This window comes from Rhodnius prolixus, unplaced genomic scaffold (assembly GCF_049639745.1).
Source record: "Rhodnius prolixus isolate KJV_2025 unplaced genomic scaffold, Rpr scaffold_3, whole genome shotgun sequence".
Lineage (NCBI taxonomy): Eukaryota > Metazoa > Arthropoda > Insecta > Hemiptera > Reduviidae > Rhodnius > Rhodnius prolixus.
The window spans coordinates 20065154-20092915 of record NW_027411603.1 but is presented as its reverse complement, the minus strand read 5'-3'; the positions used below and the strand labels follow the sequence as shown (position 1 = coordinate 20092915).

At 31.9% G+C, this 27762-nt stretch overlaps 1 protein-coding gene across 5 annotated transcripts in view; it reads right to left on the bottom strand.

Moving 5' to 3' along the window:
* LOC141453498 (cyclic nucleotide-gated channel alpha-3-like) overlaps positions 1-27762 on the bottom strand; it is a 98078-nt gene that overhangs the window by 43036 nt on the left and 27280 nt on the right. For all 5 annotated transcript variants that reach the window (XM_074126829.1, XM_074126830.1, XM_074126828.1 and 2 more), the window contains exons 4-5: positions 25840-26134; positions 12117-12758 (exon numbers count right to left, since the gene is read on the bottom strand). In XM_074126829.1, coding sequence (XP_073982930.1) covers positions 12117-12758; positions 25840-26134 — 937 coding nt within the window. The remainder of the gene's footprint in view (positions 1-12116; positions 12759-25839; positions 26135-27762) is intronic.

Here is a 27762-nt window from a genome sequence, read left to right as displayed (position 1 = left end):
GAAACGAGATAACATTTTTATTCTTTTATAAACACTGTTGTTTATATTCGTTTAGGATTTGCTTGGGCTAAAGTGTTGAGTTGTCTGCACTGCGCCAAAATGTTTGGCTAGATATCAAATTCCGCAGATTAGGTCCGCCTACTACACGTATCTCTTTTGACTTTAGTTCATTTTCTGTAGCGAGAACTTAACAATTTTATTATTCTCTAACCCGTTACCAAAATTCTAAAATTTATTTCTAAAATATAAAACACATTTTAATTTTAATTTATTGCAAACATAAGTTGTTTTCTACTTAGGTATTTATAATTTAAACGGAATACTAGAATTTTAAGCTGTGAATAATATCCAGATTATAGAATCCAAATTTATAGGTCACCTGTTAGATTACATTACAACCAATAGTGGCGTCTTGGGTATTCAAAAGTTAGTTATAAGCCTCCCTAATTATCAGTTATTTGGCAATTTAAATTTCATAATACAATTGTGCAATATTCCAAGTCCGCTTCTTTTTTAAGTATCGGGTTGGCAAATAAGTTGGTTCGGATTTTATTTTGGTACAGATTCAATCCGATTTTCTTTTTTTATTTTCGGCGCAAGCGCAGAACTCGATTGTTCATTTGAAAGATTATGTTAAGCTTAACCTTTCTATGGATTTCGGTTTAACAAACATTACTATTGCGTTTGCTGCGTAGCTGTAAAGGAAGAAAATAAAGTGCATTTTCGTCATATTTTGCTCTATCATTTTAAAAAGGGCAAACGAGCTGCAGAGGCTCATAAAAAGATATATTGTGTTTATGGTGATGATGCCCTAACACAGGGGTCGGCAACCCGCGGCTCTTTTATCCAAATTGTGTGGCTCTTCAGCCTGTCCAAAATAAATTGTATATTTCAATTTTATTGAAACAAATTAAAATTTCATTTATTAAAGTAAAGATATTCTTTCAAAAAGAATTTTAAATGTGATAGGTTTGAAATTGAATAGAATTATATTAAAATACAGTACGTAATATATAGGACTGTCGCCATTTTCATTCAAACACAGGTTTAGTTATTATTTATTTGTTTATTTACTTTGCAATATGTGAAAATAAATATATAAAACATTTAAATGTTATTGAATAGCATAAAATTATAATTTGTGAATACAAATGATCTACAGAGTTGTTTACACTCTATCATCCTTGCGGCTCTTGGTAAAATTTATTAAAATTATTTAAGGAGAAATGGCTCTCTACTTAAAATAGGTTGCCGACCCCTGCCCTAACAGAACGCGTGTGCCAAAAGTGGTTTGTCAATTTCTGTTCTGGAGATTTTGACATTAATGATGCGCCCCGCTCCGGTCACCCAACCGAGATTAATTCAGATGCTGGACAAGGGCGTAATCGATAAAAATCCATGCGAATTGGTGAGAGAGATAGCAATAGCACTTAACATATCATAACCGAGCTCCAAAAATCATTTGCGCCGGCTAGAACACGTTTCTCGGCTCAATGTTTGGGTACTGCATGAATTAACCGACGCCAACTTAGCCACTCGCATATCCATTTGCGATTCTTTGCGGAAACGTCAAAAAAATACCCATTTTTAAAGCGGATGGTAACGGAAGATGAAAAATGGATCGTCTACGATAATGTAGTGCGTAAAAGATCATGGGAAGCACTGCAGTGAGACGCCGCAAACAAGCTCGAAGGCGGAATTGCATCCGAAGAAGATTATGCTCTTCGTATGGTGGGATTATAAAGGTATCATCTATTACGAGCTGTTACCTTCAGGCAAAACAATTGATTCAACTGCATACTGCTAGTAGTTAACCCAACTGGACCATGCAAACCGCACAAAACGTCCAGAATTGGCAAATCGCAAAGGTGTCGTCTCCCACGCATGCGTCATTGACCACTCGGAATAAACTGCTGGGATGTTTTTTTTCATCCTCCGTATTCACCGGACCTGCCACCTTCTGATTATCATTTATTCTGATAGTTGCAGAACTCCATGGACAGAAAAACTTTCGATAAAGAAAAGACTATCAAAAAACATTTTGATTGGTTTTCGACGATAAGCCACAGACGTCCTACGAACGTGGTAATAATGAAGTTGGTGGAAAGATGGCAAGAAGTTATCAATAAGAATGGTCAATGTATATTGATTAAAATTTATTCTGTGTATCAAACAAATGGTTACTTATTCCACCCTCAAAAACCGAACGAACTTATTCGCCAACCCTATACATCCCAATTTTTGTCAAAGTTTTCACCTCAGATGTTAAAAAAAAAAGTAGTTTAATTAATTTCCACGTTCAATACGCCATTGAAAAATTGCTTTGTTTGAAAACTATTGTACAAGGCATCATTATGTGAAAATAATTTGGAAAAGAATTGATAACAAATAACTACTTTATTGTTTTTTAACGAAGCTTATAAATCTGTAAGCTTTTTGTAAAAGTATCCTGTATAAAAAGATCCCAGGTGTCTGTATTGTTGATTAAAAACCATAAAAATGATAATAAATTTTGCCTTTATTCGTGTGAACAATATTACACAAGCGAGAAGAAAAATTACAATGAATAGGGTAGGTTGGGGGGGAATTTTCTTTTGAAAACTCTAAAGCTTTGGTTCTTTCACTTGGACGCTTGAAAAGAGAGAGGAAGTTTACAGAGTTTGAAAAATAAATCTGCAATTTTCGTTTTGGAAACATCTGAAATATTAAATTTTAAATATTGACATAACAAAATGAGAGAACAGCTTTAGATGAATATTTTTTTTAGTAATAAAATGGTTCAAAGTAATGCCTATTTCTTCAGGAGGGCTTTACGTCCAACTAGCACGACTAGGTGTCGTGGACGGAGGCGACTAGCAAACATACTTTACTGTAAATCTCTCATATTAAACATTAAACACAATCCAAGAGCTAGACTGGGATTCGAACCCAGTAAACCAACAATAACATCTTAGCATTGCAGGTCTAATCCCTTAATCGCTCGGCTACCGTGGCGCCTCGTTCATAATAGTGCAGATCTGTTAATATTGTTTTAATCTGAATACTAAGTACAAATATAAATAATGATATGTCCACGTTATGTGGTAGAAAGGAAACGAATGTTTGACGACATATACAGGTATTTAGATGCACCATTTCGCTACGAAGACATAATTATTCTCAGGAGGCTGACTTTCACAGCTCACATTAAAGATCGTGTAAATAAAGGGAAAGCGGCTATTAGGAAATTATTTCCTCTGCTATCAAGGGACTCAAACATTGATACCCCAAACAAGCTGCTAATATACCGTGCAATTGTTAGACCAATGTTGCTATATGCCTGCCCTGCATGGAACTTGACCTGTAACACCAACTACAAAAAGCTCCAAATAATTCAAAACAAATTCTTAAGACTGGCCACTGACTCACCCAGATACACATACATCGAGACGTTCCACAAGAATACTGAATCCACTTACATCAAGGACATAGTAAGAAATAGCACACACAGATTTTTCACCAAACTCCATGACACTGACATACCTATTTACAGCCAGACAGGAACATATGACATCAACATCCAGTACAAACATAACAGAGTCAAGCACATACTTAGCATATAATTTAAAACCATAATTAGACTTCAACATTTTATTTTTCCCTTTTGGAGGTTTTTATTTATTTTCCCTCTAATCAAATTTTTACTCTATTACTATCTTGTGCATATATGAGATAACTGTGCAGGAGTTAGAATACACATCATTGGTACTCCTGTAAATATTTTGTACATATTCTGCAAATAAATAAATAAATTAATTAATTAAAAAAAAAAAATAAATAATTAAAAAAATTATTCTCCACCAACATCTATGTGCTTAAATCTGTAGCAGAGCTAGCAAAGAAATATGAATGTATTTAAAAGTTATAGAATGAAGGCAAGAAAATGATTAGAGAAGGATTACGTGATTTTAATTTCGGTAAAGCTATAAGGATGGCAGGAGCACAAGAGTACTGATCCATCCATTAGCTGTAGTTTATGTAAATAGTTGTATATAGTAGAGGGATGAATGTGTGAAGCGAATGTATTTTGTAAGTAAGAATGGAGAGTGAGTGATATTCTAGTGATAAGCACCTAGACGATGCTGGCTGTATGGCGAAAGCCAATGCCAAAAAAAAAAAAAAGTATACAAAATAATCTTCTGGACCAATTTTGAGAAAACTTTTAGTGTGGTGCTACTTGGGCTGAGAAATAAATAGCCTTTAAACTCTGAATTTTCTAGCAACAGTTAAGCATTCTTCCAGTATCCAGTCCAATAGCACAGTTTTAAAAGGTTTAATTGTAAAAAAAATTGTACGAAAAAGTATAGAGTAAAAGTATACAGAAATTTGTTTAAGCGTAGCTCTTTTTGAGTACAGTATTCTCAGCAGTTGAAACTATCCTCTGAACAGAATCTCGAAGACGTCCTAAAGGTTCTAGATTTCCTTAAATAAAAAGAGCAAAGTGATGCATAATCGGAATGTACTAAGCAGTGAACATGACAGTCAATTTTCATTTCTAAACCCCAACATTTAGGAAGCGAAAACATGAAATTTGTACTTTTCAATACGAACAAAACTTAAGAAAAAAGTTCAGCATATGTTGATTTCAAAACAAAAAAATAATTTAGAAGTTAAGGACAACATTAATAAGAATAGTAACATTTTATCAACTAATGAGGACAAAATAATTTTAGAGGTCCATCACAGAGGTAATGCATCTGAAAACTCTCCACATTCCAAACGAATTTAAAGAAAATTTCTTTTATCAGTCATTTTTATGTACACATTGCTAGTAGCTTGTAGAGGCAATGAAGTAAAGGCGAAATTTTTAAGACAGGGCCAAGTTCTTCTGTTCGCTATTCCTAGTAAACTTGTACGTTAGATCGAAAGCTGTATGTAAATATTGACGGCGTTCGTGACATGATGTGGAATAAGATATTTAACAGACACTCCAAACATTCCAGTATACCCGGCGAGATATTCTTTTCTAGAGAAGCTAGTTTCGTTGAATAAATCATTACAAGTTCATACTAGATAAAAAAAAAAAAAAAATGAACTTAGCACTGAAATTCTTTTATACGACGTAGTCTAAAATAGCATCTTCGATGACTCAGAACAATTATGAAGGTTACAGTGACGTCTCAATGGTGAGACCAAGCAAATAATGGCGTGCCCTAGACCTCAGCTAAGGCTCAACTACAGGTTATTCTATATCAAGTGCTTCAATTTTTTTTCTTGGGTGGGACAACGTCCGTTGATTTAGTTTGATGCTAGACAAGAAAAGGTTTCCTTTACCGAAATATAAACTCATGCTTACGAAGCTACTTAGCTTTGTACGATTCCGTCTAAGGGAGATTAGGTTGTGGATTTCCTTAATTAGGTTGCGGATTTCCTTAATTAGGATTATGTTATGCGTTGGTGTTTTATTAGATCTCGGATGCTCGTTAGTTCGCTGAACCTTACAGTACTTACGGAATGTGAGGATAAAATGTAGTTTCATTTAAGTACGGTTTGAGTGTTAGGCTGGCATTATTATTAACCCATTTTTTTTTTTTTAATTAATTTAATTTAAAAGTAATAGAATTTTTTGAGTAGCAACTGAAGTGTCATTGGTGAAATGAAGAAGAACTCATCAATAATAAATAAGCCTAGAATTTTAAACAAAAACTGACAATGAAACTGAATGTTTCATGCAGAAGAAATTGCTATTCTAGCGTAGAACACCTATGCATACAAGAACCAGAATAATTTTGCACTTACTGCGGGTAAAACTTGAAAAAGAAAAACAAAAAATCTTAGAAACCTTCCATTTTTTTTTTTTTTGCAGGTATTTCAAAATATTTACCAACAATGTCGAGAAAGAATACTTGCAGGTGAAATTTCATAATAATATTTTACCATAAGTTAATGTAATGAAAGTTCTAGCCCCGGTGGATTGATGGCGGACAACATCAGCACTAAGTGTTCACTTCTTTGGATGCTAACTGTTAGTCTATATAAAATAGATGAGATCCCCCCAGTCCATAACAACAAAATATTCTAAATTTTTGCTAAAAATTAAGGAATAATAATGCAAAATGTCATGTTTAATGGAACAATAGGCAAAAATAGTGTTTAATATCAGCAGTAGTCTGCAAGCACTGTACTAAAAATCTGACAAATTTGGTAATTAAATATAAACACATTAGACAGATAATATAAACATGTGTTCTGATCAACACCATATCCAAGTCATCCAAACCAAAATCTTTCTTCATATTACTGACTCCCTCACTCTACCTTCCACATTTTCTACCTTCCACTACACACAGACCTGAAAAAAAATGTTTTCCAAGACCTACCTTACCAAAACTATTAAACGTAGATTCCACACTAAATTTCTATTTCACTAAAATCCTCGAAGCCAAACCCTTTCTAATGCATCCAGCCTTTAGATCATGTTTGTGATAATAATTACTGTTGTAAACTTCCAATAAAAAATTTAAAAAAGAAAAAAAAAGTTGGGTTGTTATTTTAAGAGAAGTTTGAATATCGGGTACTTCATATTGTTTAAATCACGAAACTTTAAGGTTAACACAAAGTTGATAGCCAATTCAGGTGTCGCTGCCTGGTGTCCAAAGCTGAAAGTTTCCAAGTACCCCAAAACTTGCTTATGATTTTTTAAATAAAAACTCTTTGCAATCCTATTTAGTTCGAAGAGACGTACGAATTCTTGTAATAGTCCAGTTATCACTTACAACAAAATAAGTTTAAAAGTACACAGTTATCTGTATAAACTAAATGAAGGCAGAAGTGTATTTGCTAGGGTGAGGAAATGATCGCCTTATCTGAGTAAGTTGTTAATTTGGGACGAATATGATAGTAATCCTTTAAATTTCAATATAAATAGCCACATGAAATCGTTATTTTCACCAACTAGCTTATAACAAAAAAAAAAAATTTGGAGAATGATGGTCAATTTGTAGGCGTTTCCATCTAATATCTGACTAAGAACAAAAATATGATCGATGGTTGCACCATTATGATATGCCACACAGCTGAATTAATTGCAACTGTAATTGTTCTAATAAAAATTAATCAAAAACATCTCTTAAAAAAACAAAAAACGAATGAAATAATGGATAAATCTAATTTCTTTTTAATATTTATGAAATATTATATCAAAATTTTGGTCAATGATAGATAATAATCAGCTAAAATGAAATCAGTTTCACTCATAACTTTGAAATCTAATTATTGTGATAGTCCACAATTACTTAGTGTGGCCATGTATGAATAAATAATTGGGTGGAGAAGTGCCCCTGCGGCGGGTGGCCCGTCCGCACTTCAGTTGGTTAAACTTACTCCCCGCACATCCGTCTGCCTCCAGGGAGCGCCAGTTACGGACAGATCAAATATTTGTCTTTTACATTATTTGCTCTTCAAGCCGTTTCTTCCAAACTGAATCTACTCCCCATACCTATTATTAATTTTTTATAAACTTTTCTTCATCTGTAATGTAAAACATTTTTTATAATATGGAAGTTCTTAAATCGTGTAATTACACATGAAATTTAGTTGATTTAAAATGAAAAAATAAAATTCAATACATTTTATTTAAAAAATCTTATTTGATTTCCTCACACTAACAAGACACAAAGAGGAACTCATTGAAGCTTGCCACAAATTTCAAGAACACTTTTTTAGTATTTTAGTTACTTAGTAAATATTGATAAATAGTTATTGTGAACATAACCAAGGTAAAAATAAATAAGTAAAAATAAAATTGTGTAAATGGAAAACATCCGCTTCTTCTGAGTGCTTTGGCTGCTTAAAATACCAAAAAAGGAGTAGAAATAAAAATTAACTGTTTCTGCTAAAAAATATTCTGAAGGACAGTAACTTCAGAATGACGGCAAATGGAAACAGCCAAGTGAGGGGAGAGCTTTGCCAGTTATAAGAAGAAACTTAAAGAAGAACTTTAAGGAACTTATTGCAATAAGGACGTAAGTGCTCTGTGCTTTAAGTATGGTTAGAGATACGTACATATACACAAACAAGACCGACGATATTCGATTAAAGGACTAATTCCATTTACATTCTTATCCCACTTACATTCTTACAGAGATGGGCAAACATTTAATCAATTAAATTCCAATTGAATTTGACAAAAATTTAATTTTAATCATGATTAAAATTAGAAAAATAATCAACCAAAATTAGTTAATTGAATTCAATTCCCTTTTTTCAAACTCAACACCTTTATTCTACCAATACGAATGCCATCACTAGTAGAATGTGCTTGGAGATTAGGAAAAACTTCTGAAATATCTTCTCTCTCTAACTATTGTTCCCTTTCTATTCTCAAAGACTCTCTCCAAAAATTGTGAGGAGAGTGCTTGAGGATAATCGCAACCCGATCTTTGGAATAAGTTCTGATGACGTGCCTTCTGATGTATCGCAGAAGCAACTGTTTGCTGGGGGAACCATGATCAATAGGATTTTTTGTCATTGAAATCTGTAAAACAAAATAGCCGTAATTGATAGTTTACTGGAGGAGTGACAAGTAATACTTTTAGTTTGCAAAGTGTTACCAGCTCACGGTAAACACTGATAAATGACAAATAAAACATCCTCTCTATCCACATTGAATGACCAAGTTGGATTAAAAATGATGAAAAAGAAGGTTACATTAAAGTAGTATTCACCTTCTTTATAAGTGGCAAGTCAATCCAAGATTGGTTAAATGTAAAATAAAGTGAGAATTACTGTAATGTAAGCATAAGACTAAAACAATTACTCATAAATTAACTGAGTAATGTAGCCTTAAGTGAGATCTTTCTAAACCAGGAACGTCCTACAAAACGAGGTTCCACCAGAGTGGAATAGTAAAGGTGAAAAAGAAGTAGCTCAAATTACTTACTTCACTAACATGGAGATGTGTAGTAAGTAGACAGATTGCCAAATTAAGTAAGCTTACAGCCGATGTAATGGCGGCTTACAAGTCTGGAATATGCCCTATTTCAGGATTAAACAATAATATTACATATTATACATAATGTCTCAATTTTTTTGTTTCTATAACGATAATTGTGTAAAACATCAAGTATTATTTCAGAAGACATATTATTTATCGTATTTTTTAAAGAGAAATGTTTTTCTTGCTTAGTTCGAAAGTTTATCAAATACCTACGGGAGAAATGTATATATTTTTAAAAAAAATTAATTATTTCATTGATAAAATTACGTTTGAAGTATTGGCCAATCACAATGCAGCAGACAGTGGGTGGAACATGCCCACCTCTAGTGTTATCACGCCCCGTCCAATGAAAACGATTCATGGCTGGTCAAAGCGTAATAACAACAATGGTGCTTCCAATACCTTTCTCTTATTTTTCAACATCTTTTATTATTTTCTCATAGTTTAATAACGTTTTTTGTTATTTAAGAAAATATTTAGAAAAAATGCTAACAAATTATTCAAAAAAAAAAAATATTCAAGAAGTTTTTTATTATGTTAAGATCGTTTTCGAATAGCGTTCGACAATTTCACTTAACTTTTTTATGAAAAGAATCTCGTATGAACACTCACATGACTTTTTCTTACTATAATTTACGAATATAATTGAATTCTATCGTAACTTGGCATTGCATAATAAAAAGAAAAAAAGAGATAAAATTAATAACAATGTCGATAGGATCCGACACATTCCCACTGAACCAAACTATTAATCAAGAAAAAATTACAATCTGACATTTAAGCTTAAGAACGCCATTAAATAAGCTACGAATGAATCCGTTTGGTAAATTCATAGTAAATTGCAGGAAAAGCCTTTCTTTAAAATTGCACTTCCGGTGTATTGATTGTCTTTCTTCTTGGAAGTTTGGTTAGAAATTTAATAATCAAATACTTAGAGGTAGTAAAACCTTAAAATATCTAATGGAAGTTTAGAAAACCTTATTTAAACAATCAATCAATTAAATTGATGTATTTTTAATCAGTGCCCATATCTGTATTCTTATTACTTATTATAGCACTTACAAATACAAAGTTTAGTTATTCCATTAAAGATAACACAACTATAATCCCATGCAGACAGAAAATCCGTATCATACGCGACAGAATTCAGTATTCAAGAAAGCAAGAACTGAGACAATAACACAGTAAGAGACCTATCTCTTTACATACAAAAATATTATTTAAACAAAATAAAATCGCAGAAAGTTCGAACCGTATTCTGGTGCCAATAAGAGATTTTTAATAATAATAATTATTATTATTATTAGTTCCAGCTTTGTATTGTGTTCTATTGTCTTTGTATGAATTAAGTTCGCGTATGGCTGCGCCATTTGTCGATTCAAGAGGTAGACAAAATAAATTAATTAAATAAAATACCAGCGATATCCCTGAACCACTTTTTAAAGTGGATTGAGTGGTAAATCCTCCAGTTTTACATTCGAATATACTTGAATGAAACTAATAGTTAGAACTAGGAGCTGAAGTTTAATAAATAATTGGTTTTCTGGATCAACATAGTAAATTCCGTGTACTTCCCATTAGAATTCTAGCAATTTATAACCCAAGCTCCAACACAAAATAAATTGCTAGGAACTAAATATTATTAAGATAAAGTTGAAGATCTAAACAAAGAGCATCTTAAAAACCTCAGACATTGAATTTATTTTAATTTTTTCTTAAACTTCCCAAGTACTTTCTTTCAAATAAAAAAATAATAATAATACTAATAATAGTACATTGAAAAGTACATTGTTTTAGATTTTAGACTCACAGATTTTAGAGTAACATTAGGAAAAATGGAACTACGTAGATGGATAGTTGGATGGATTATTCAATTTAACTCTATTAATTCAGGGCTGCGTCAATAATTCGCTTCAAGAAAGTAGTTTGCAGTTCTTGAAGCCTCTTTCCCCGCAATGTTTGGTAAACTAATCTAATGAATTTTTTAAAAAGCGTGCAGCTTGATGTTCTGTTATTCTCATCAAAACGGGCTCCTGCAGACCGTTTTACCATCATGACATAAAATATATTGAATTTACTTTCTGTTTTTTTAAGGATTGTAAATATTAAATAAAGCTCTATATTTTTAATTTTAGAAATAGGATGGATTATCATGAAGTGAAGGCTAAGGGTAGAGGCTCTGGACGAAAGTGACAGGCTGTCGATAGACTGGCTAAAAGGATGGGAGAAAGATTTAAGTTATAAGTGTAAGGTGTATAAGGTTGACCGGGCCTGACTCTATGGCTTGACACCTGAACCCATTAGGAGGAACACTAACGCCATCAATTTACGGTGAGTAGATTGAGACCGAGAGACTAATACACGTATTTGGGACCGTGAACTAGTTTTGTAACTCTAGATGTAGGATGTTTAGCACCTGCTAAAAATTATTGAAGGAACTAGATTAGTTTAAATATGAATGATATTCCTAAACATCTCTCTTTACTCATTGGGGTTGAGAAAAGATCTTTTGGAAGAAATCTTCTTTTGCGCCTCCTTAATTATTTAAAACACTATTATGTACTTATTGTAGAAACGTAAAAAAGGAATTGAAGCACTAAATGTTGTATAATTATAACAGAATATCAAATATTTTAAACTTTTAATGATGGTACCTGAAATATTAATTCTTGCTTCCTGAGAACATTTACAACTTTTCACGATAATTTATCAAATTTTTTCCCAAAATAAAACTGATACAACCTTTTTTTTAGATATTGCCCTAAATTCGGCTCTGACTGTAATAAATATATAATTGTTCTAATCTATTTCCTGCTCAATATCTCAGCAAAAACTTGGTAAAACGTTATTTAGACTCCCGGGTTACGAGCTAATAAAATGGAACTATAAAAAATATGACATATACTGTGGCTTTAATACCAAGCTTATGTGGAGTGTTCAAAGGTAAATCGAACAATTTTCTGCCCACATGAGGTTTTTTTTGTTTAGGTGGAGATGTGAGTTGAAAATAAAGAAAGAAAAAAAAAATCATTAGTGTTGTTTTTGTGAAAAGGTGACTTCAAAACCAGCTGGCAGGAAAATAATTAGTATAGGGCAAATAGAGCAAATAAACAACATATAATGAAAAGGAAGTGCTTACCTTGGAATTCTTTTCTAGCCGCGGAAACGCTTGTAACGATGTTAGCTACATGTCCTAATACCGTCGCAAACAGCAACAATCCAAACAGTAGCTGTAGTATAACAAACACATATTCTCCTTTACTTCGTGGTTTTGGTAGATCTCCAATTGTTGTTAATGCTAACGTACACCAATAATAACTTTGTAAATATTGTTTAACAACGTCCGCGGTTTCACTATCACTAAATACCCAATTTTTTGAACCAAAACCATTATTTTTATATATTATCCTATATAAACAACCGTTCCAATGGAATATTACCAATAAATAATGTATTAAACTTGTCGAACGAAATAAATTTGGATAATTTGTATGCCTTTCTGTACGATCCATAAATGCCCAAAATCTATAAATTTTAACTAGACGAAATGATCTTAATATTGAATTAAAGCCAATAGAAAGATATAGTATATCAAGTGGAAGTAAGCAAAGACAATCGATGTAAAACGTTGTTGAATTCATATAATGAGTTCGTAATTTGGCCGAATCCGTTTGTAATACACCGTCTTCTAGATAACCCGTTCTAAAATGGAATAATATGTCCACTAAGTAAAGGAAATCAGCAAAGTAATCCAGACAGAACCACACTAGTATTGATTCACCTGAAACAAACAAAAATAAAGAAAAAAGTACATCTCATCAAAATACAGAAAAGCAACATTCTATTGTTCAAGGAATAATCTGATTCCAATCTTTTCTCTGTCGATATTTTTTTTTTTAACTTACAATGCACAAATTATTTGAAAGAAGATTCATATATAAATATGTAAACTTATTGTAGTGGTTGCCGCTGAAATCAGCTGCGGGAGGTCAACTAACAACTGCTTTTCTTTATGCGGAAACCGGGTGGATGATACTTTTTTCTCCTTAAATCTAGTTACAATATATTAAAGACTATTTTTTTTAATTAAAAAAAAAAATAATAAACAAAAAACAAGAAATTAATCGATTTTTTATTACTACCTAAACAATTAATTCTTAAGAAATTATTTACAGGACTTTATTAAGATGTTCACCTAATAAGTAAGGCAAAAAAAAAAAAAAAAAAAATTAAAAAGGACAACTGCAATAGTTTAACCACATTTGAAGTATCAAAAGTTGACATTTTTGTCTGGAGATAAACATCTTTCAACCATTCTATTACAAAAAAATTGTTATTTGTTTGTCTCATTTACGTTTCAAGATGATCCTCTTCAACAAATAAAGCCTCTAGAAATCTACTCTTTGATAAATTTAAATAGCGTCTCTCTGAGTGGTGGAAGTTGACACTTTTTCTTCACTAATTTCTCTTTTAGGAAAAGATTCCTCTTGATAATGCAACAATTATTGCTAGTAGTACGCAAAGTCTACAATTTGACAAGCAAGGATTTTTAAATAATTGATTTTTTATTTATTTATTTTTTTTTAAATAAACGCTTGAAAATCGGAGATAATTGTTATCCTACAATTAAAAAGGAACTGGATTTTAACCAATAATCAGCAGATTTTAGAGGTCAACTATTGGATTTAAATAGCGAAAAATATCGATTATTTTTTTTATTGTAAATAACGAATGGTACAGGAATAAATTACTTATTAGAATAAGTCACCAACCTTGTCTTATGAATGACTAAGAGATTTTGATATGATTATTATTTACTAAAGGTTAGTGGGAAGGTTCAATGGGCAATCCAAAGCCCCTAGGGACCGAGTAGCCCCAACGAGAATGACGGTTTGTCTCCAAAAGTGAGTGAAAGGCGATAGAAATGCCTAATAGTTGAAAATGTCAACTATCTATGCAGGCCTAATGTAGGTATTGTAAGTATTGTTTGATTTTGTAAGGCTGGGGCTAGCCCTAAGCTCTTCTATTTCGAGTTTTCTCACCGGAATTATTGATTATAGGGTGAGCAAATAACGGATACTTTTATACGGCACTAGTTTTTAGAAAACAGGTCACAGGAAGCACGAACGAAATATCTCAAAACAGAATCATCGCAGGAAGCTGAAACTTTCTATTTCGATTTTAGCCAGGGTGCTCGAAATTTCACAACCTAGAATCACCTTATTACAGAATAAATCTTTAAACTTTTATTAGGTTTCCTTGAAAACGGCTCCAAAAATATTTTTTTAACTTTGTATAGGGTAAACATTGTACTTATGGTGGTCCTCAATGTTTATTTCAAACACTTTTGCAGGAAAATTCAATTTTGAAAACATAGGGAGGTTTAAAATATCAATTTATTATAATAAAACAGTCCCAGCGTCTGATGTTTGTAATAAAACAAAATTAAATGAGCTGCTAGAGTTCTGAGTTTGAAGGAAATTCCAAAAATCGGAAGTATCACTTTACAGAATGAAATTTTTATTATTTTTTTTAAAATTTTCTCCAATGTAGCTTTAATAATTTCCTTTAATTTTTTTTTTGGTACACGTTGTATTGCTATTGATTATTGATTTGCGAATTTTATTAGTAACCTTTTTCCAGAAAAAGTAATTAAGGAGGCTTAGAAGAGATGGGTCTCATTTGCAGGGCTACCTCGCAACTCTCAATGTGGGTAAAGTGGGTTGCTAAAATTATGAGTTCGAAGAAAAATCCATTATTGATACATGCAAACTTTACTGATCGGATTTTCCATTTTTCTTGGATTTCTTTTGAAAATGGCTTTCGTCAATTCATTCTAAAATTCCTCTAAAATGTGTATCAATAATTTTTATTTGAATAATTTTCTAGAAAAATTCGTTTTTGAAGAAGAAAGAATAGGATGTGTTTCAAAAAAAAGAATGTTAAAACTTAGAAATATGATGAGAGTTAAGAAAAATTTCATTCCTTAATATTACCATAAATGTCTTAAAAAGTGTTTCAATTTATTAATCTTTCGCCATGCGTATAGTCTTGGCATATTTTATGTTGTACCTTTCCACATTCTTCGGTCAAGGTCTAGTAATCTCTAAACCATTTTTTGAAAGCGAGATGATAAGCTTATAGTCCACCTTTAAAGGATAACTTTGTTGAGAGCAGGATTCTAGCGAAATCCTCTTTGGTACGGATCTTGTCCACAAATAAAATCATATAGCGTTATACGTTGTACTACGCAAAACAACACCTCACAATGATTAGTTAATTAGAGAGGGGAACTATAACAACTTCATATTTGCTTCATTCATAATGTTCATTGTTATTCTATATGTTTTCTACTTTGCATTAAATATGTGCTAGCTTCGTACAGAAAAAAAAGGAAATCCTAAGGGATATAATAGCGGTTTATTATATTATCCTAAGGGATATAATTCGGGTTATTTTGGTGGATATCAATGAACACTGAAGAAAAACATAAACAAAAAGTGGAATAATCTGCTTTAATCACTTAGGCTATTGCAGCTAAAGTTCCATCCATAGAGCTTTGTTTTGTTTAACAGGAATACAGGAATGAAAACAATTGGTAAATTCTAAATAAAAATGTTTAAATCCTAAGACCAAAAAATTTATAGGAATTAATTTTTCAACAATGGTATTTTTTTTTTAATTAACATATTGTTCCGATTTCTTTCATTAAGAGAATTCACATTTTGAATTGGCAAATTAAGATATTTATTGAATTCCAACATTTCTAAAAGAATATTCGAAGTCAATTCTACATTATGGAGATATTATGCGCCGGATATTTATTCCCAATGCTCGCTTTTCATACAAATTGAAACCAATATTATTATTATCATCTTCTCTTCTTCTGACCTAATTTTTTTCTTCAATATTCAGTTATCAATTGTTACATTCTTTGCACGGAAATTCACTGGTATGCAGGTTTTCTATTATTATTCATTATCTCAAAATAGAGTTTCCTCTAAAAGTTTAATCAAAAACAGATCTATCTCAAAAGATAAATTTACACCAATTTACATTTTTTTAGTTATTTAGAAAAATAACTTAGCAACTATTTGCGAATGTCCTAACGTCTTGCTCTTCAATTTTAGTCCTGTGAATATTTCTTATAAATGATGTTTTTAGAAACGCTGAAATAGAAAGTTGAAGTTTCTGAAAAGATATTTGATTTTTATGTTTATTTTTAGAACCTTATTGATGAGTTAGAAAGAGATGGGATGATATAAAATACATGTGGAGGAAGTGAGTGAGAGGATTGGAAATAGAATTATAATAATGGTAAATACTGATGAGAACACTAATTATACGTGTTCACTGTTCTGTATTTAATTTATGCATATACCGAACTAATTACTAGATTAATTGTAAATTGAATGGTACATGGTAGTATGGTAAACGGTTCAAGTATGTAATGATGTAATGAGAAAGTACGAGATGAGGCAATGATGAATTCGATTAAAAGTTGAATTCTAGTTATTCTCACAAAGATTGTAGGGAAAGTTGTAATTCTCTTCCTCTGAAACCCTCAAATGCTTTTCTTGTAACATAATTTTCAAGGTTTTCTTTTAATTTTTAGTAAAAATAATTGTTTCACTAATCCTCGAATTTGCTAGGGAAATTGTTTCAAATTTTCTGTAATACTTAATACATATATTTTACTTTTCGAATGCAAGATGCTGAAAGAAACTCTCTTCTCTTTAAAGGGTTACTTTAAAGGGAATGCACACACACATTATACAAAGTTAAGTGGCGCTTCAGTTCCAAGATTTTGGTAAGTGCCACCTCTTTGAATGGCCCAAATAGTTGCGACAAAATAAGCCAGCTTTCAGCTGCCGATTCACAATCTCCAGAGCCAGTACCGCCATTCAAAAGAATAAAACTTATTAGAATTAACTCAATTGCCCTCCATAAGCGAATTCATGATTCTCCAAAAATTGGGATAGTCAATTTCTAAAAAAGATTTTTTGAGAGCCGAATGCTGAAATGACTCTAACGTTCAAGTACAAAGTATGTTGTTTACAGGTTTAGAAGGAAGATATACAAGGTAAATTATATTTTTGTATTTAATGCACACCAATAATTGGATAGAGAAATATTGTAGTTGGTTACATACTAACTACCTAATTATTAGGATGTACAATATTGATTTAATGGGACCCGTTTGAACAAACTAAGTGTTTGAACGAAACAAGAATTCCGACTGAAATTTAATATCTAAAATATGATACCTCCATCAACTTGAACACTAGAAAGTAACGGAAGCTCCACCTTAATTACTTTATTACTTAATCTTAATTAAACAACTAAAGATGAAGGGCAGAAGCATAATGGTAGCTGAATATTGAAGTTTTCATAATTTTCTTAGAATAGAACAGATTTATTCAAACTGGACTATGAAGTAAACGCTGCAAGTACTATGGAGAACGAAGAGATTAAAAGAAAATACGGGAATAAATAAAAACAAAATACAAGAGATCTACAAAAAAAAAAAAAAAAAAAATAGAATGAGAGGTTCAGGAAACATTACGCAAAAAAAGAGAATTAAACAAAGGGATTAGTGACGTTATAAAAGAGTACTTAAGGATCGTAAGAAAGAATATAAGAATATTTAGGAAGAAAATAGGTCACAGTAGATAATCTAGAGAAGGCCAGGGGAAAGAATATCCTTAAGACACTTTTAAAGTGTGAAAGAAGTGAATTTGTACTACTGGCAGCAGATTAATACAAAGTTTTTGTAAAATAATTATATTATATATATATTACAATATTAATTTCCAACTTTAACTGTGACTGAGATGTAAAAATTCTTGAACAATGATCGTTAACAATAAATTGTCAGGAGAGGGTACGATTCAAAATTTCCATTATTGAGCAAGGGCCGTCCCTCGTTTCCAATCGAAGAAAGCTCCAAAAATACTGTATGGGTTAAATAGAAGAAATCAGACAGAATAAAGAAGAGCAAATTAACGTAAATATCTGAATTCCATCCATTTCAAACAAATTTGTACAATGTCCACGTGTGGTGTACGCGCACCCTCTAAGAATCACTTTTATTGATAAGAAAAAACTAATTATAATGATTAAAAAATAAAATAAAAATTACTTAGGTTCATGTAAAATGTTCAGAAAAGTTTGAAATTTCAAACATAACTTTTGAAGAGCTAGTCCGTTCAACCGGTCCTCTGCTATAGATTTCGTATACTGAAATCCTTCGCGAACTGCTCTACTGGTGGCCTTGGCTCTAGATGACAGTAGAGCCTCTTTTTCTTTCCTCATAAATAAGAGGATTAGGTCTTTTTGACTTCCTTTAACAACTCAAGTAAATAGCTACAGATTTTTAATTTTCGCGTCAAATAAAATATTATTTGTTTTTTCCTAAGTTCTTCATTTTGCATTAATGATTAATTTTTCTACAGCTCTAATGCAGGAAACATACTGTCAAGCTGCCCTGCAGACAATTTTCATTTTTATAACGGTAGGCTGCGAATAACTGGCACTAACAATCTGACGTTAAATTATGCATAAAAGTAACAAAACTAACTCACTCCAAGAGATAGAAGGTAGGAAAAAATGTGCATAACCTTTGTTCGTTATTTTTAGTTCTTATCAAGATATTTTACCAAATTTCGGGACAGATAAGCAGATAATCAAAGAAATTATACAAAGGAACCTTCTGTAGTACTTTCAAAAAATTAATTAAAGTTAGTAAAAGGATTTTCTCAGTCTTGTTTTAATTGTTCAACATCAACTCCTCACGGTTGCAGAACAAGAGCAGAATAAAATGAAAATGGGAAAGTTTTACCAGCGTTCAATCGCAAGATACCTTGAAGTAACATAAGAACTGAGTGGTAAAATAAAGACGTATATGGTAGAGTGCCAACTTACTACCAAACCGTAGATCTTCGAGCCTAGTTAGACCAATTACATCTTACAAAGACCGTATATTATTAGATTAATTTGTTGCGATGCTATTGGCAATTAATCTTTTTCTTTACAAATCGTTAAGAAAACTGAATTGTTTGTAACATATTTTATCATTTTACGTTTTTGTATAATCTATATAAATAAAAAAGTAAAACTCAAATAAATTTTTGTTATAATTAATAAATTTTAATAAATAACATTAATTAAAATATTTGTGACAAAGAGGCTTATAAATTAAATGGAATTAATTTACAGTTAATTCAACTGTTTAACATTTTAGATCTAACTGTCTAACATTTTTTTTAACATTAAGTCAACTGTCTGTTACTTCTAATGTACGCATTATTAAGAACTTATGGTAAAAGTAAACAAATGTGTATTTAGAAATACACCAAATTATAATGTTTCTGTTTTTTTAATTAATTCTTGGACCGCAAACAAAGAGAGTTGATTAGGATTTTGATGCCCACTTCACGAAATTAGTTGGACTATGCCTACTTTCACACGACGTTAGACAAACAAGCAATGTTGCGAAGTGGCACTTGTGGACTGTATGGACAAAGCCATACCCATTGCGGTTTGAAAGTTCTATATGGTTCACCTAAACATCAGGGGGTTTTTCATAAAAACTGTCGGTAAAGATGATGAGCTGGAAATTGCCTGTGGGTTTGCTAAACCCAGGAAACTTCACATATCAAGCACACTTCAGGCCACACGTATATTGTATGAGAGTTGGAAGTATCACTCCATTATTATTATTGTCTTTATTTTATATACTCGTATATACAAACTGAAACTACAACTTTTTACAAAGAAAGATAAAGACTGGCTACAGGGTCAAAGACCGTCAGAGGAGTCTTACTATTTTAAATTAAAAATAACTTACATAAACAGAAACAAAAACAAACATAAAAAATAATAATAAAATAAAAATTAATGCAAAATAAAAATTAAAATAGTTTTTCGCTTGAGGTGAGTGGTATCCCTTACAGTATTTTAAAATAATGCCATTAATACATTCCAATATTACTTTACCAGAGTTTCATTACTTTATTCTACGCTCTCCTAAAGAGGAGTAGTTTGCCAAAAAATGGAATAAATTCTTTTTATCTTAAATATTACATATAGTGCAAAGAAAATATAAGGTAATTTAGTTCAGAACATCACCTCTAATCTTTATAATTAAATTTAAACTTTCAAGTGGGAGCTAACTATTTCAATAATTATTTTTATTAAGTTGTCTGTAAAGAGGTAAATCGGGAGAAATCTGTATTTCATCGGAACAGCTTTTTATAAAATTTTGATAATTACTTGTTATTAGACTTTCCTTCCACAGCTTCAGATTGAGGCTATTGTTAAAATTTAATGATACATCTTATTATATTTTTTAATTAACTCTGAATTTCTTTAAACCAAAACCATTTCTTTTTGAGTTACATGAAAGGGCTAGAATTTTTGGCAGTTTGTGGTCAGGAAGGCCCAGAATTAGGTCGATAGAGTTTAAAGAGCACTAATTTATAATTTACATAAATAAACTCATACATCTCCGTAAAATCTATTTCTCAAGAATTAGAATTAAGATAAATTGGGCAGACCTAGGCAGTTTCTCTCGTATTTAATTTAACACAATAAATTCTTACAGAAATCTACTGCTTTCAAATACATAATTCTGTTTATACCAAACATGGACCCTCCTGATGCTCTTCCAAATTCTGAATATTTCCTTTCCAGAACCCAAAGCGTGCGAAAGTCATTACAGAAAATTCCAAATTCCTCTTGATCCATGAGTGTTGTATATCAAAATGAGTAAAGCATTCCAATAGTTATTTTTAACATTGGTTCTTCATTGGTCCTTCCGTTTCATCGGAATCTCCCCCTTCATCCTTATCTTGAATATTTGACTTTCGTCTAAATTTATCCAGTTTCTGTCTTACTTGCGCTTTTTCCTCATCCGATTTACTTTTTTTAGTAGTACGGTCTATTCCTCCAATATTTGCGCTTTTCTTACTAGTCTCTGGTGGGGAAATTGATAAAAACCGTTTTTTCGAGGAATCAGGCATCTGAATATCTTTTATAATCAACCTATCGTACTTGATTACTGCGTATTTTCCCGATTGTCGAGCCTCCTGTAATTTGGGACGTAGCGCCTTGCGAATCTCTACAACCTCTTTTGGAAAATCTTCAGATATTGACAAATTTGTGCCTTTCAATTTTGAACTATTTTTAAGTATGATCAACTTCGTCCGAGGCTAAGTCCAATTAAGATGGGCCGTGCTTTATTTTCCTGATATTTTCCGATTCTGCCTATAAAATCAAAATCCATCACACCCAAATTTAAATCCAACTTTTCATTTAACAATTGACGTACAAATTCCTCTTGGTCCCAATAATCTCTAAATTCATTATTTACTCCAAAAATAATTAAATTCCTTTTCCTGTCCTCCCTATCTAATCTATTTATTTGAAAATTCATTTTTTGTAATTGTTCATTAACGGAAGTTAATGTTTCTTTAATCTCTGATACGGTTACATTTCTTTGCGATTCCATTTCTTTAAATATTTCATTTTTAAATTGCAATAAGAATTCCTTTAGTTCTTTGTTCATTATCAATTATTAATGGGCAATCAATTGGCGCAACATATGTATAGACTTAAAGTGAAGAATCACAACTTAATTACCTGAGCGCTGATAACAGATTTACAACTGGACTCTATTGGCTGTCAGATAGGTAATGATGATAAAAACCACCTGCAGTGACCTTGAGATGATTCCCCACTAGAGCACACCTACATACGCACAGTACCACTCATTGCAACAATAATTTGAGCTTTGAACTCACAAATAAATAGTTTTTGTCAAGTGTATCACAATTTTAATTATATTTTACTTGAATACTAATTAACTGTCCGATAGAAATTCGAAATGACAACAGAGTTCAAACATCAAACTACTATTTCAATGCATATTTTATATGCAAAAATTTACGACTGAATTCCGTCAAAAACTGTAGTAAAAACCCGATTTATACAGAGCAACTTTTATACGTGTTCACAGATCAACTCCTAAATGTAGACTTCACATATCAAGCACACTTCAGGCCACACGTATATTGTATGAGAGTTGGAAGTATCACTCCATTATGTAGTTAGAAGGAAGTTAGGTTAGAATATCCACTGGGAACGCTGAGATTCCCAGAATTTGCTGCTCTATTTTCCCCTACGGGAGGGGCTAGCGTAGTGTTAGTTTGTTATCGTGCTGTTGCGGATAATATCCAGCCCAACCACATTTTAAAGTTTAATTTCATTAATCATGAATAATTAATTGCCTTTGTACTATTCAAGCTTTGAAGTTATTAATTGAATTATTTTCAAATAAAAATGTAATTTTGCCCTTTGTTTCATTATCGGTAATTTCTCTTCAACTTTTATGAATACAAATTGCAGGTATTGGTACTATTTTTAATCATTTACATATGTCAAATTAGCGCCATAAAAGTATTGCTAAAAGTTGCCTTTTATTTTTTTAAAAGATGACCAATTATTTTTCATTTGAAACAAGCGCAAAGAAACAAAACTGAATCAACTCTATTTACAAGCAAAGAACTAAAAGACTATAAAAATGTCTTAATTTATTTTTTTTAAAAAACTTAAGGATTGAATTTAGGAAGAAATCCTACATTCTATTCCACAGCAGCCCATACATAAATAAACTTAAAATACTGCTAAAAACAATTTCTCTTCGAAGAATCCTCAACCACTGAGAAGGACGGTGTTTTTATAATATTTTGAAGTTCGGAAGTATATTGAAAAAGGTAAATGGTCCAACATAATAAAGGTCAATATTTTTTGTTCAATCTTTTTTTTTTTTTTTTTTTTTTTTTTGAGAAATCCTTTTAGATTTTTTGTTGATCCATTGCCATGAACTAATAATAACATTCAAATGAATTGTAAATTGTTAATGTTTGAAGAAAGTTTGGACCATTAAAGGGAAATTTCTATTACATAAGTTAATACAAATATAACTGCATGGCGGCCGCTAGAGATAAAGACGACTGGCGGAAACATAATGAGGAGTTCAAAACCCACAACACTGGGTTCTAGAGCCAGGAAAGAAGAAGAAAAAGAAAAATACAGATATATAATTTATGGAAATTTCATAAGAAAACATTGTTTCTAATTGCACAACTTAATTAACCTCTTAGTTGAGCATTTTAAAAAACTGCTTTTTATAAAAAACAAACAAATAAAATAAAATAAGAAGCATAAACAAGTCGTAGCTTAAGAACATTTATTTAAAATTTAATTTCATGTTAATATATTGGAAACGATAAAAATAACATCGCTCTATAATAATAATAAACAAGAGAATGTAAAGAAATGGAAGAACGAACGCAATTGGTTAAATAAAGGCGAAATCTACTGCCAATGTTTAAAGTTATTGGAGCATGTATTCAAGTATATATATTATGAGAAATCAATATTACCGGTCAGCAGCACCTCCTATCCGTAATTTTGCTTAAAGAAATTTCTACAACAAATTTTTGGATCAAATAATAATATTCGTTAATTTTGATCTGCTCGGAGTTGGGTTTAGAGATTATGTTTTATAGTTTATTTATAACCTCGTAAAAAGAAATTCAATTTTTTCTATGCTGTTGTAAATTTTGAGCTAAAAGCTATTATAATGCTTTAAATTGATAACCTGGTTCGTTTTTTAACCTATATTTTAATTACTTGGTTGAGAGCGTCAAACTAGTAAAAGCCATTGCATTTTCTTAAGAAACTACTTCCTCTGTGTAATTATTATCTTCGTGCACACCAAATCCTTATTTTTGGCCAGAATTTTATATTGATACAGCGTCTCTCATTCGAGGCTAGCCTATTCAGTAGCTTTTATGGGTCTCTGGCGCGATGAGAGAGAATGTACTTTCCACTCTATCCGGTAGATCGGTTGAAGTAAGGCTCTTCCTTCTAAGCAATTAATTTTTTTCTTCCAACGCAACTTTTTCCCATCCAGGTTTTCTATTCAGTTAATTTGCCTTGATTCGCGAGCCAACTATCGTGAATACTTGCCGCTGTTAGATATCCTGTTCTTCGCAGCCACTATTCAAGATGTTTGGCTTCTTCTGAGCTATTATTGTCACGGTCTTATGCTAAAGGGCCGCTGTTGTTAAAACTTCTTCACTTCTTAACCACATTACTATGTTCTGTTCCATCATTCTTGTTACACACCCCAAGAGTATACACTGCTAAATCTAGATTTTTGTACGCCTTATTCATTGATCGTTAAAACATATTCACACTTATCCATTAAGTGGATACCACAAAAGATTCTTTAGGTTCCTAGATTTCCAACAGAAAAATACTTAATTTCTATAAAATCTACGTCTTCTTCCCCTTATCCCGAATCAGTTGGAGTCTCTCAAAGCTCAATACTCGCCCTAAATACTTCGGCATACTAGACTCCAAACTTAATTTTTCAGCACGGATAAACCTTAGATTGTTTTTCTTTTACTTCTCTTATTATTGTTGATGTTGAAAGTGACCAATTTTTATCAGAGGTGCGAGTTACAGCTTCCGAAGTATAAAAATAAAAATAATGGCATTATTAAAAATTTGTATGCCATTAATAAATCTCTAAAGAATCCTATATTAGTTTAGCATTTGTCTATTAACCTATTTTCAGACAAATAATAATTCCAGATTCTACATTAAAAAGATAAAACTGAGACGCTAACTGGAAAAAAAAATGTATTAACGAGACCGAATTTAATATCCGAGAAGAAAGTGGTACCAATCGGAAAATAGAGATACTTCAAGGAGCTCTAAGCAGAGCGCCCTTCACAAATTTTTCTGAAGGTTGCGACTAAATTTTATTCTCTAGAGTGGAATAAAAACTAAGAAAATTACATAAACAAACACCAATTGGGCAATGTTGGACGCCCCAAAATCAAATCGTCATCTGAAGCTAGATCAGCTAAAAGAAAAGGCAAGGGGCAGCAACCGATAATTTCTTTTCAACAGATAATTAGAATAAAGCATGTTGTTTTAAACGATTATAAGTTGGTTGAAATTCTGAGCAATAGTTTAGTATTGACAGCTTTGAACATAACTCTCAAAGATTTAGGGTTATTTTGTTTTCAGAATAACTCAGACTTAATTATAATTGAAAAAAATCTCTGAATAGAATGTAATTTTATTTTTAACTCAATGTCTTTCGTTAAAACAAATTGCCTTTAATTCTCTTTAATTAAATTTTCGTTTGAAACGAATTTGTAACGCTTTTAATTTAATTTGTATTTTTTTTTTTCTGTATTTTCTTTTTTATTTACAAAGTTAATTAGTACTATTTTTTAATTATCTACATTTCGCCTGTCCAAACTCCAACCAACTTTCGTACACTAACAGATGTTATAATAATAAAAAAAAAAGCAAAATAAAATTACCCAAACATTTCTTTTAATTTATTAGATCTTTAAATTGTCTAAATGATCAATTTTTAAAAAAGCAAAACAAAAAGCTTAGCTGAATCCCGGAAGTTAAGTCAGAAAGTTATATAAAATGTTTTGAAGACATCTTTTTTGCATTCAAATACTTTTATACGATAACTTGTTAAGTAAATTTGTATGTTATGAAAATATTTGGTTAGAACATTATCCTCAATTAGGATGCAAGAGTAGCTTTTTCAACTTTTAAAAAATAAGAGGTATAAAGTAGTATTAAGGATAAGTGAGAAACTTCCCCAGGGTATTGTTGGAGGTAGCATTTTTGGTGGAACAACTTTTATCATCTAACTTTTGACTTTTAAAATAAAAATGTATTGTGTGAGAAATATACGGTTACTAGCACTACTTTACTTCTATTAAATTAAATTATAAATATAAATAAAATTTACTCACGATTAATTTCCTGGAAGGCGAACCTATATATGATGACCCAAAAATTGTACAGAAATGCTATTGAGACAACCATGGACCAGTAGTAGCAGAGACGTCCTGCGGGGTCGAATACAAGGCTAAAGTGTACAGGATGGGCGGCGGAAGTCTGGGTTGGCTGGACTTTAGGCCTGTTGGGTCTCCTGGCACCAATATTGGGCAAAGGCCTCCTGGACAAGTCCATCTCCGAGCACACTCCTCTGGTTACACACGCGCCGCTCGCCGCCGACATCGAGTCCCGCCATCGCGACAGGTACCTCTGTAATTTTGGTAAATCTGTTAGTTGGGTTTTGATGGGTTTTAAAAGTTGATTTTAAGCAAAATAATATTTAAAATTTTAAAATAATAGTTTTGACAAAGGCAATAAAAAGTAAATCGTTAGTAAATTAAACTATTTACTTATTAGCATTAATTAATGTAGAGTCAAAGTGAAGAAAATAAATAAAAATGCTAGATATTCCGCTGCAGCAATCTCTAGATTTAAGCAAGTCAAACTAGACACAGGAAAATTGAGGTTGTTTAAATTTAAAGAGACAAAGAAGTTGATCTTCAAACAATTGCCGTTCGTTAGATCGCTCGTCGTTAGGTCCAATTTATCCTTTAGTACTTCAAGTTTGGAGATCTAACCAGGTTTCAGAAAACATCTGGCAACATTCAGAACTGAACTGCCGTTATTCAAGAATTTCTAGAAGACAGCATTATTTGCCGTTAACCAACTTTTTTAAAAAACGGCTTAGGAAATTAATCAACTCGAAAAATCATTCCTCTGTGAGAAATTATTTTAAGAAAGTTTTTCGCCCTTTAGGCTGCAATTTGGATCAGATTGTATTAACGACTTAATACTATGGGTGTCTCTGCGAAAAGTAAACAGACTTCTCTATGAATTCCTAGTGGTCAAGGCTACCATTCACGCATGATGGAAAGATATGAGCCAATGGTTACAGGAAAAGTTCTATGAAGATCGCGGTAATTAGATTGACAAAAATGGACGGTGAGAGGGTTCCGGGATTAAATTCGCAATTTTAAAATTGCTGCTCAAGGCCAGAGTAAATAGGACGTTAAGTAGTGCTAAAGGCATAGTGTAGTCGCCACCTCTGGTAGTTTATCTAAGGCAAGTTCAATGCTTATCAATGCATTAATGAGAACTGAAGACACATTTTGAAATTAGTAGAACGGCCATGCTGGGTACAATTTTCCAATAAGTCTATGCTCGATCTCAAGTTGTAAGAATTGGCTTGTTAATTAAGACGTTTCCTCCCTCAGTAAACAATTGCGATGTCCCCCTTCAGCTTGCCAGAAATGTGATATATACTTCTAGAGGATATCGATCACATCACTCCAACCATGCCCAGACGTGTTGGCTAATTAATTGTAAATCATTGCGATATATCGCATTATTAAACCACAAGTCATTTCACACCTTTGAAATAATTAATCACTAAGATTGTAACCTTGAAAGTTGCATGCCAATGTATCTAAGATGCATTAATTTTTAGTTTACCCGAGTTTTATAAGCGTAATGTGTGTGAGAAAGAAAGAACGCGGGTTGACAAGAATAACTTTTTTACTGCGCCAAAAACGTTTCACCTGGATATTCAGGACATGCACGGTAACTGAAGGTACCATTACTGAATGTATTGGCCATTTTTTGTTTTTATTTGTTTGTTTTTTCCCTAGAATCCCAATATATTGAACATTTACTTCAAAGTTGCATCCTAAATTGGACTTAATATTCAGGGCAGAGAAATAACTGCTCTCAATTCGCATCCTCTTGATTGCATAGCGGACAAAGGGGTCGGCCGGCGATTCCCACGCGGCATTCTGCACCATTTCATGACCAGTTGGCATTCGGAAATAGGCAGCACCAACCGAAGTGAGAGTGTAGGA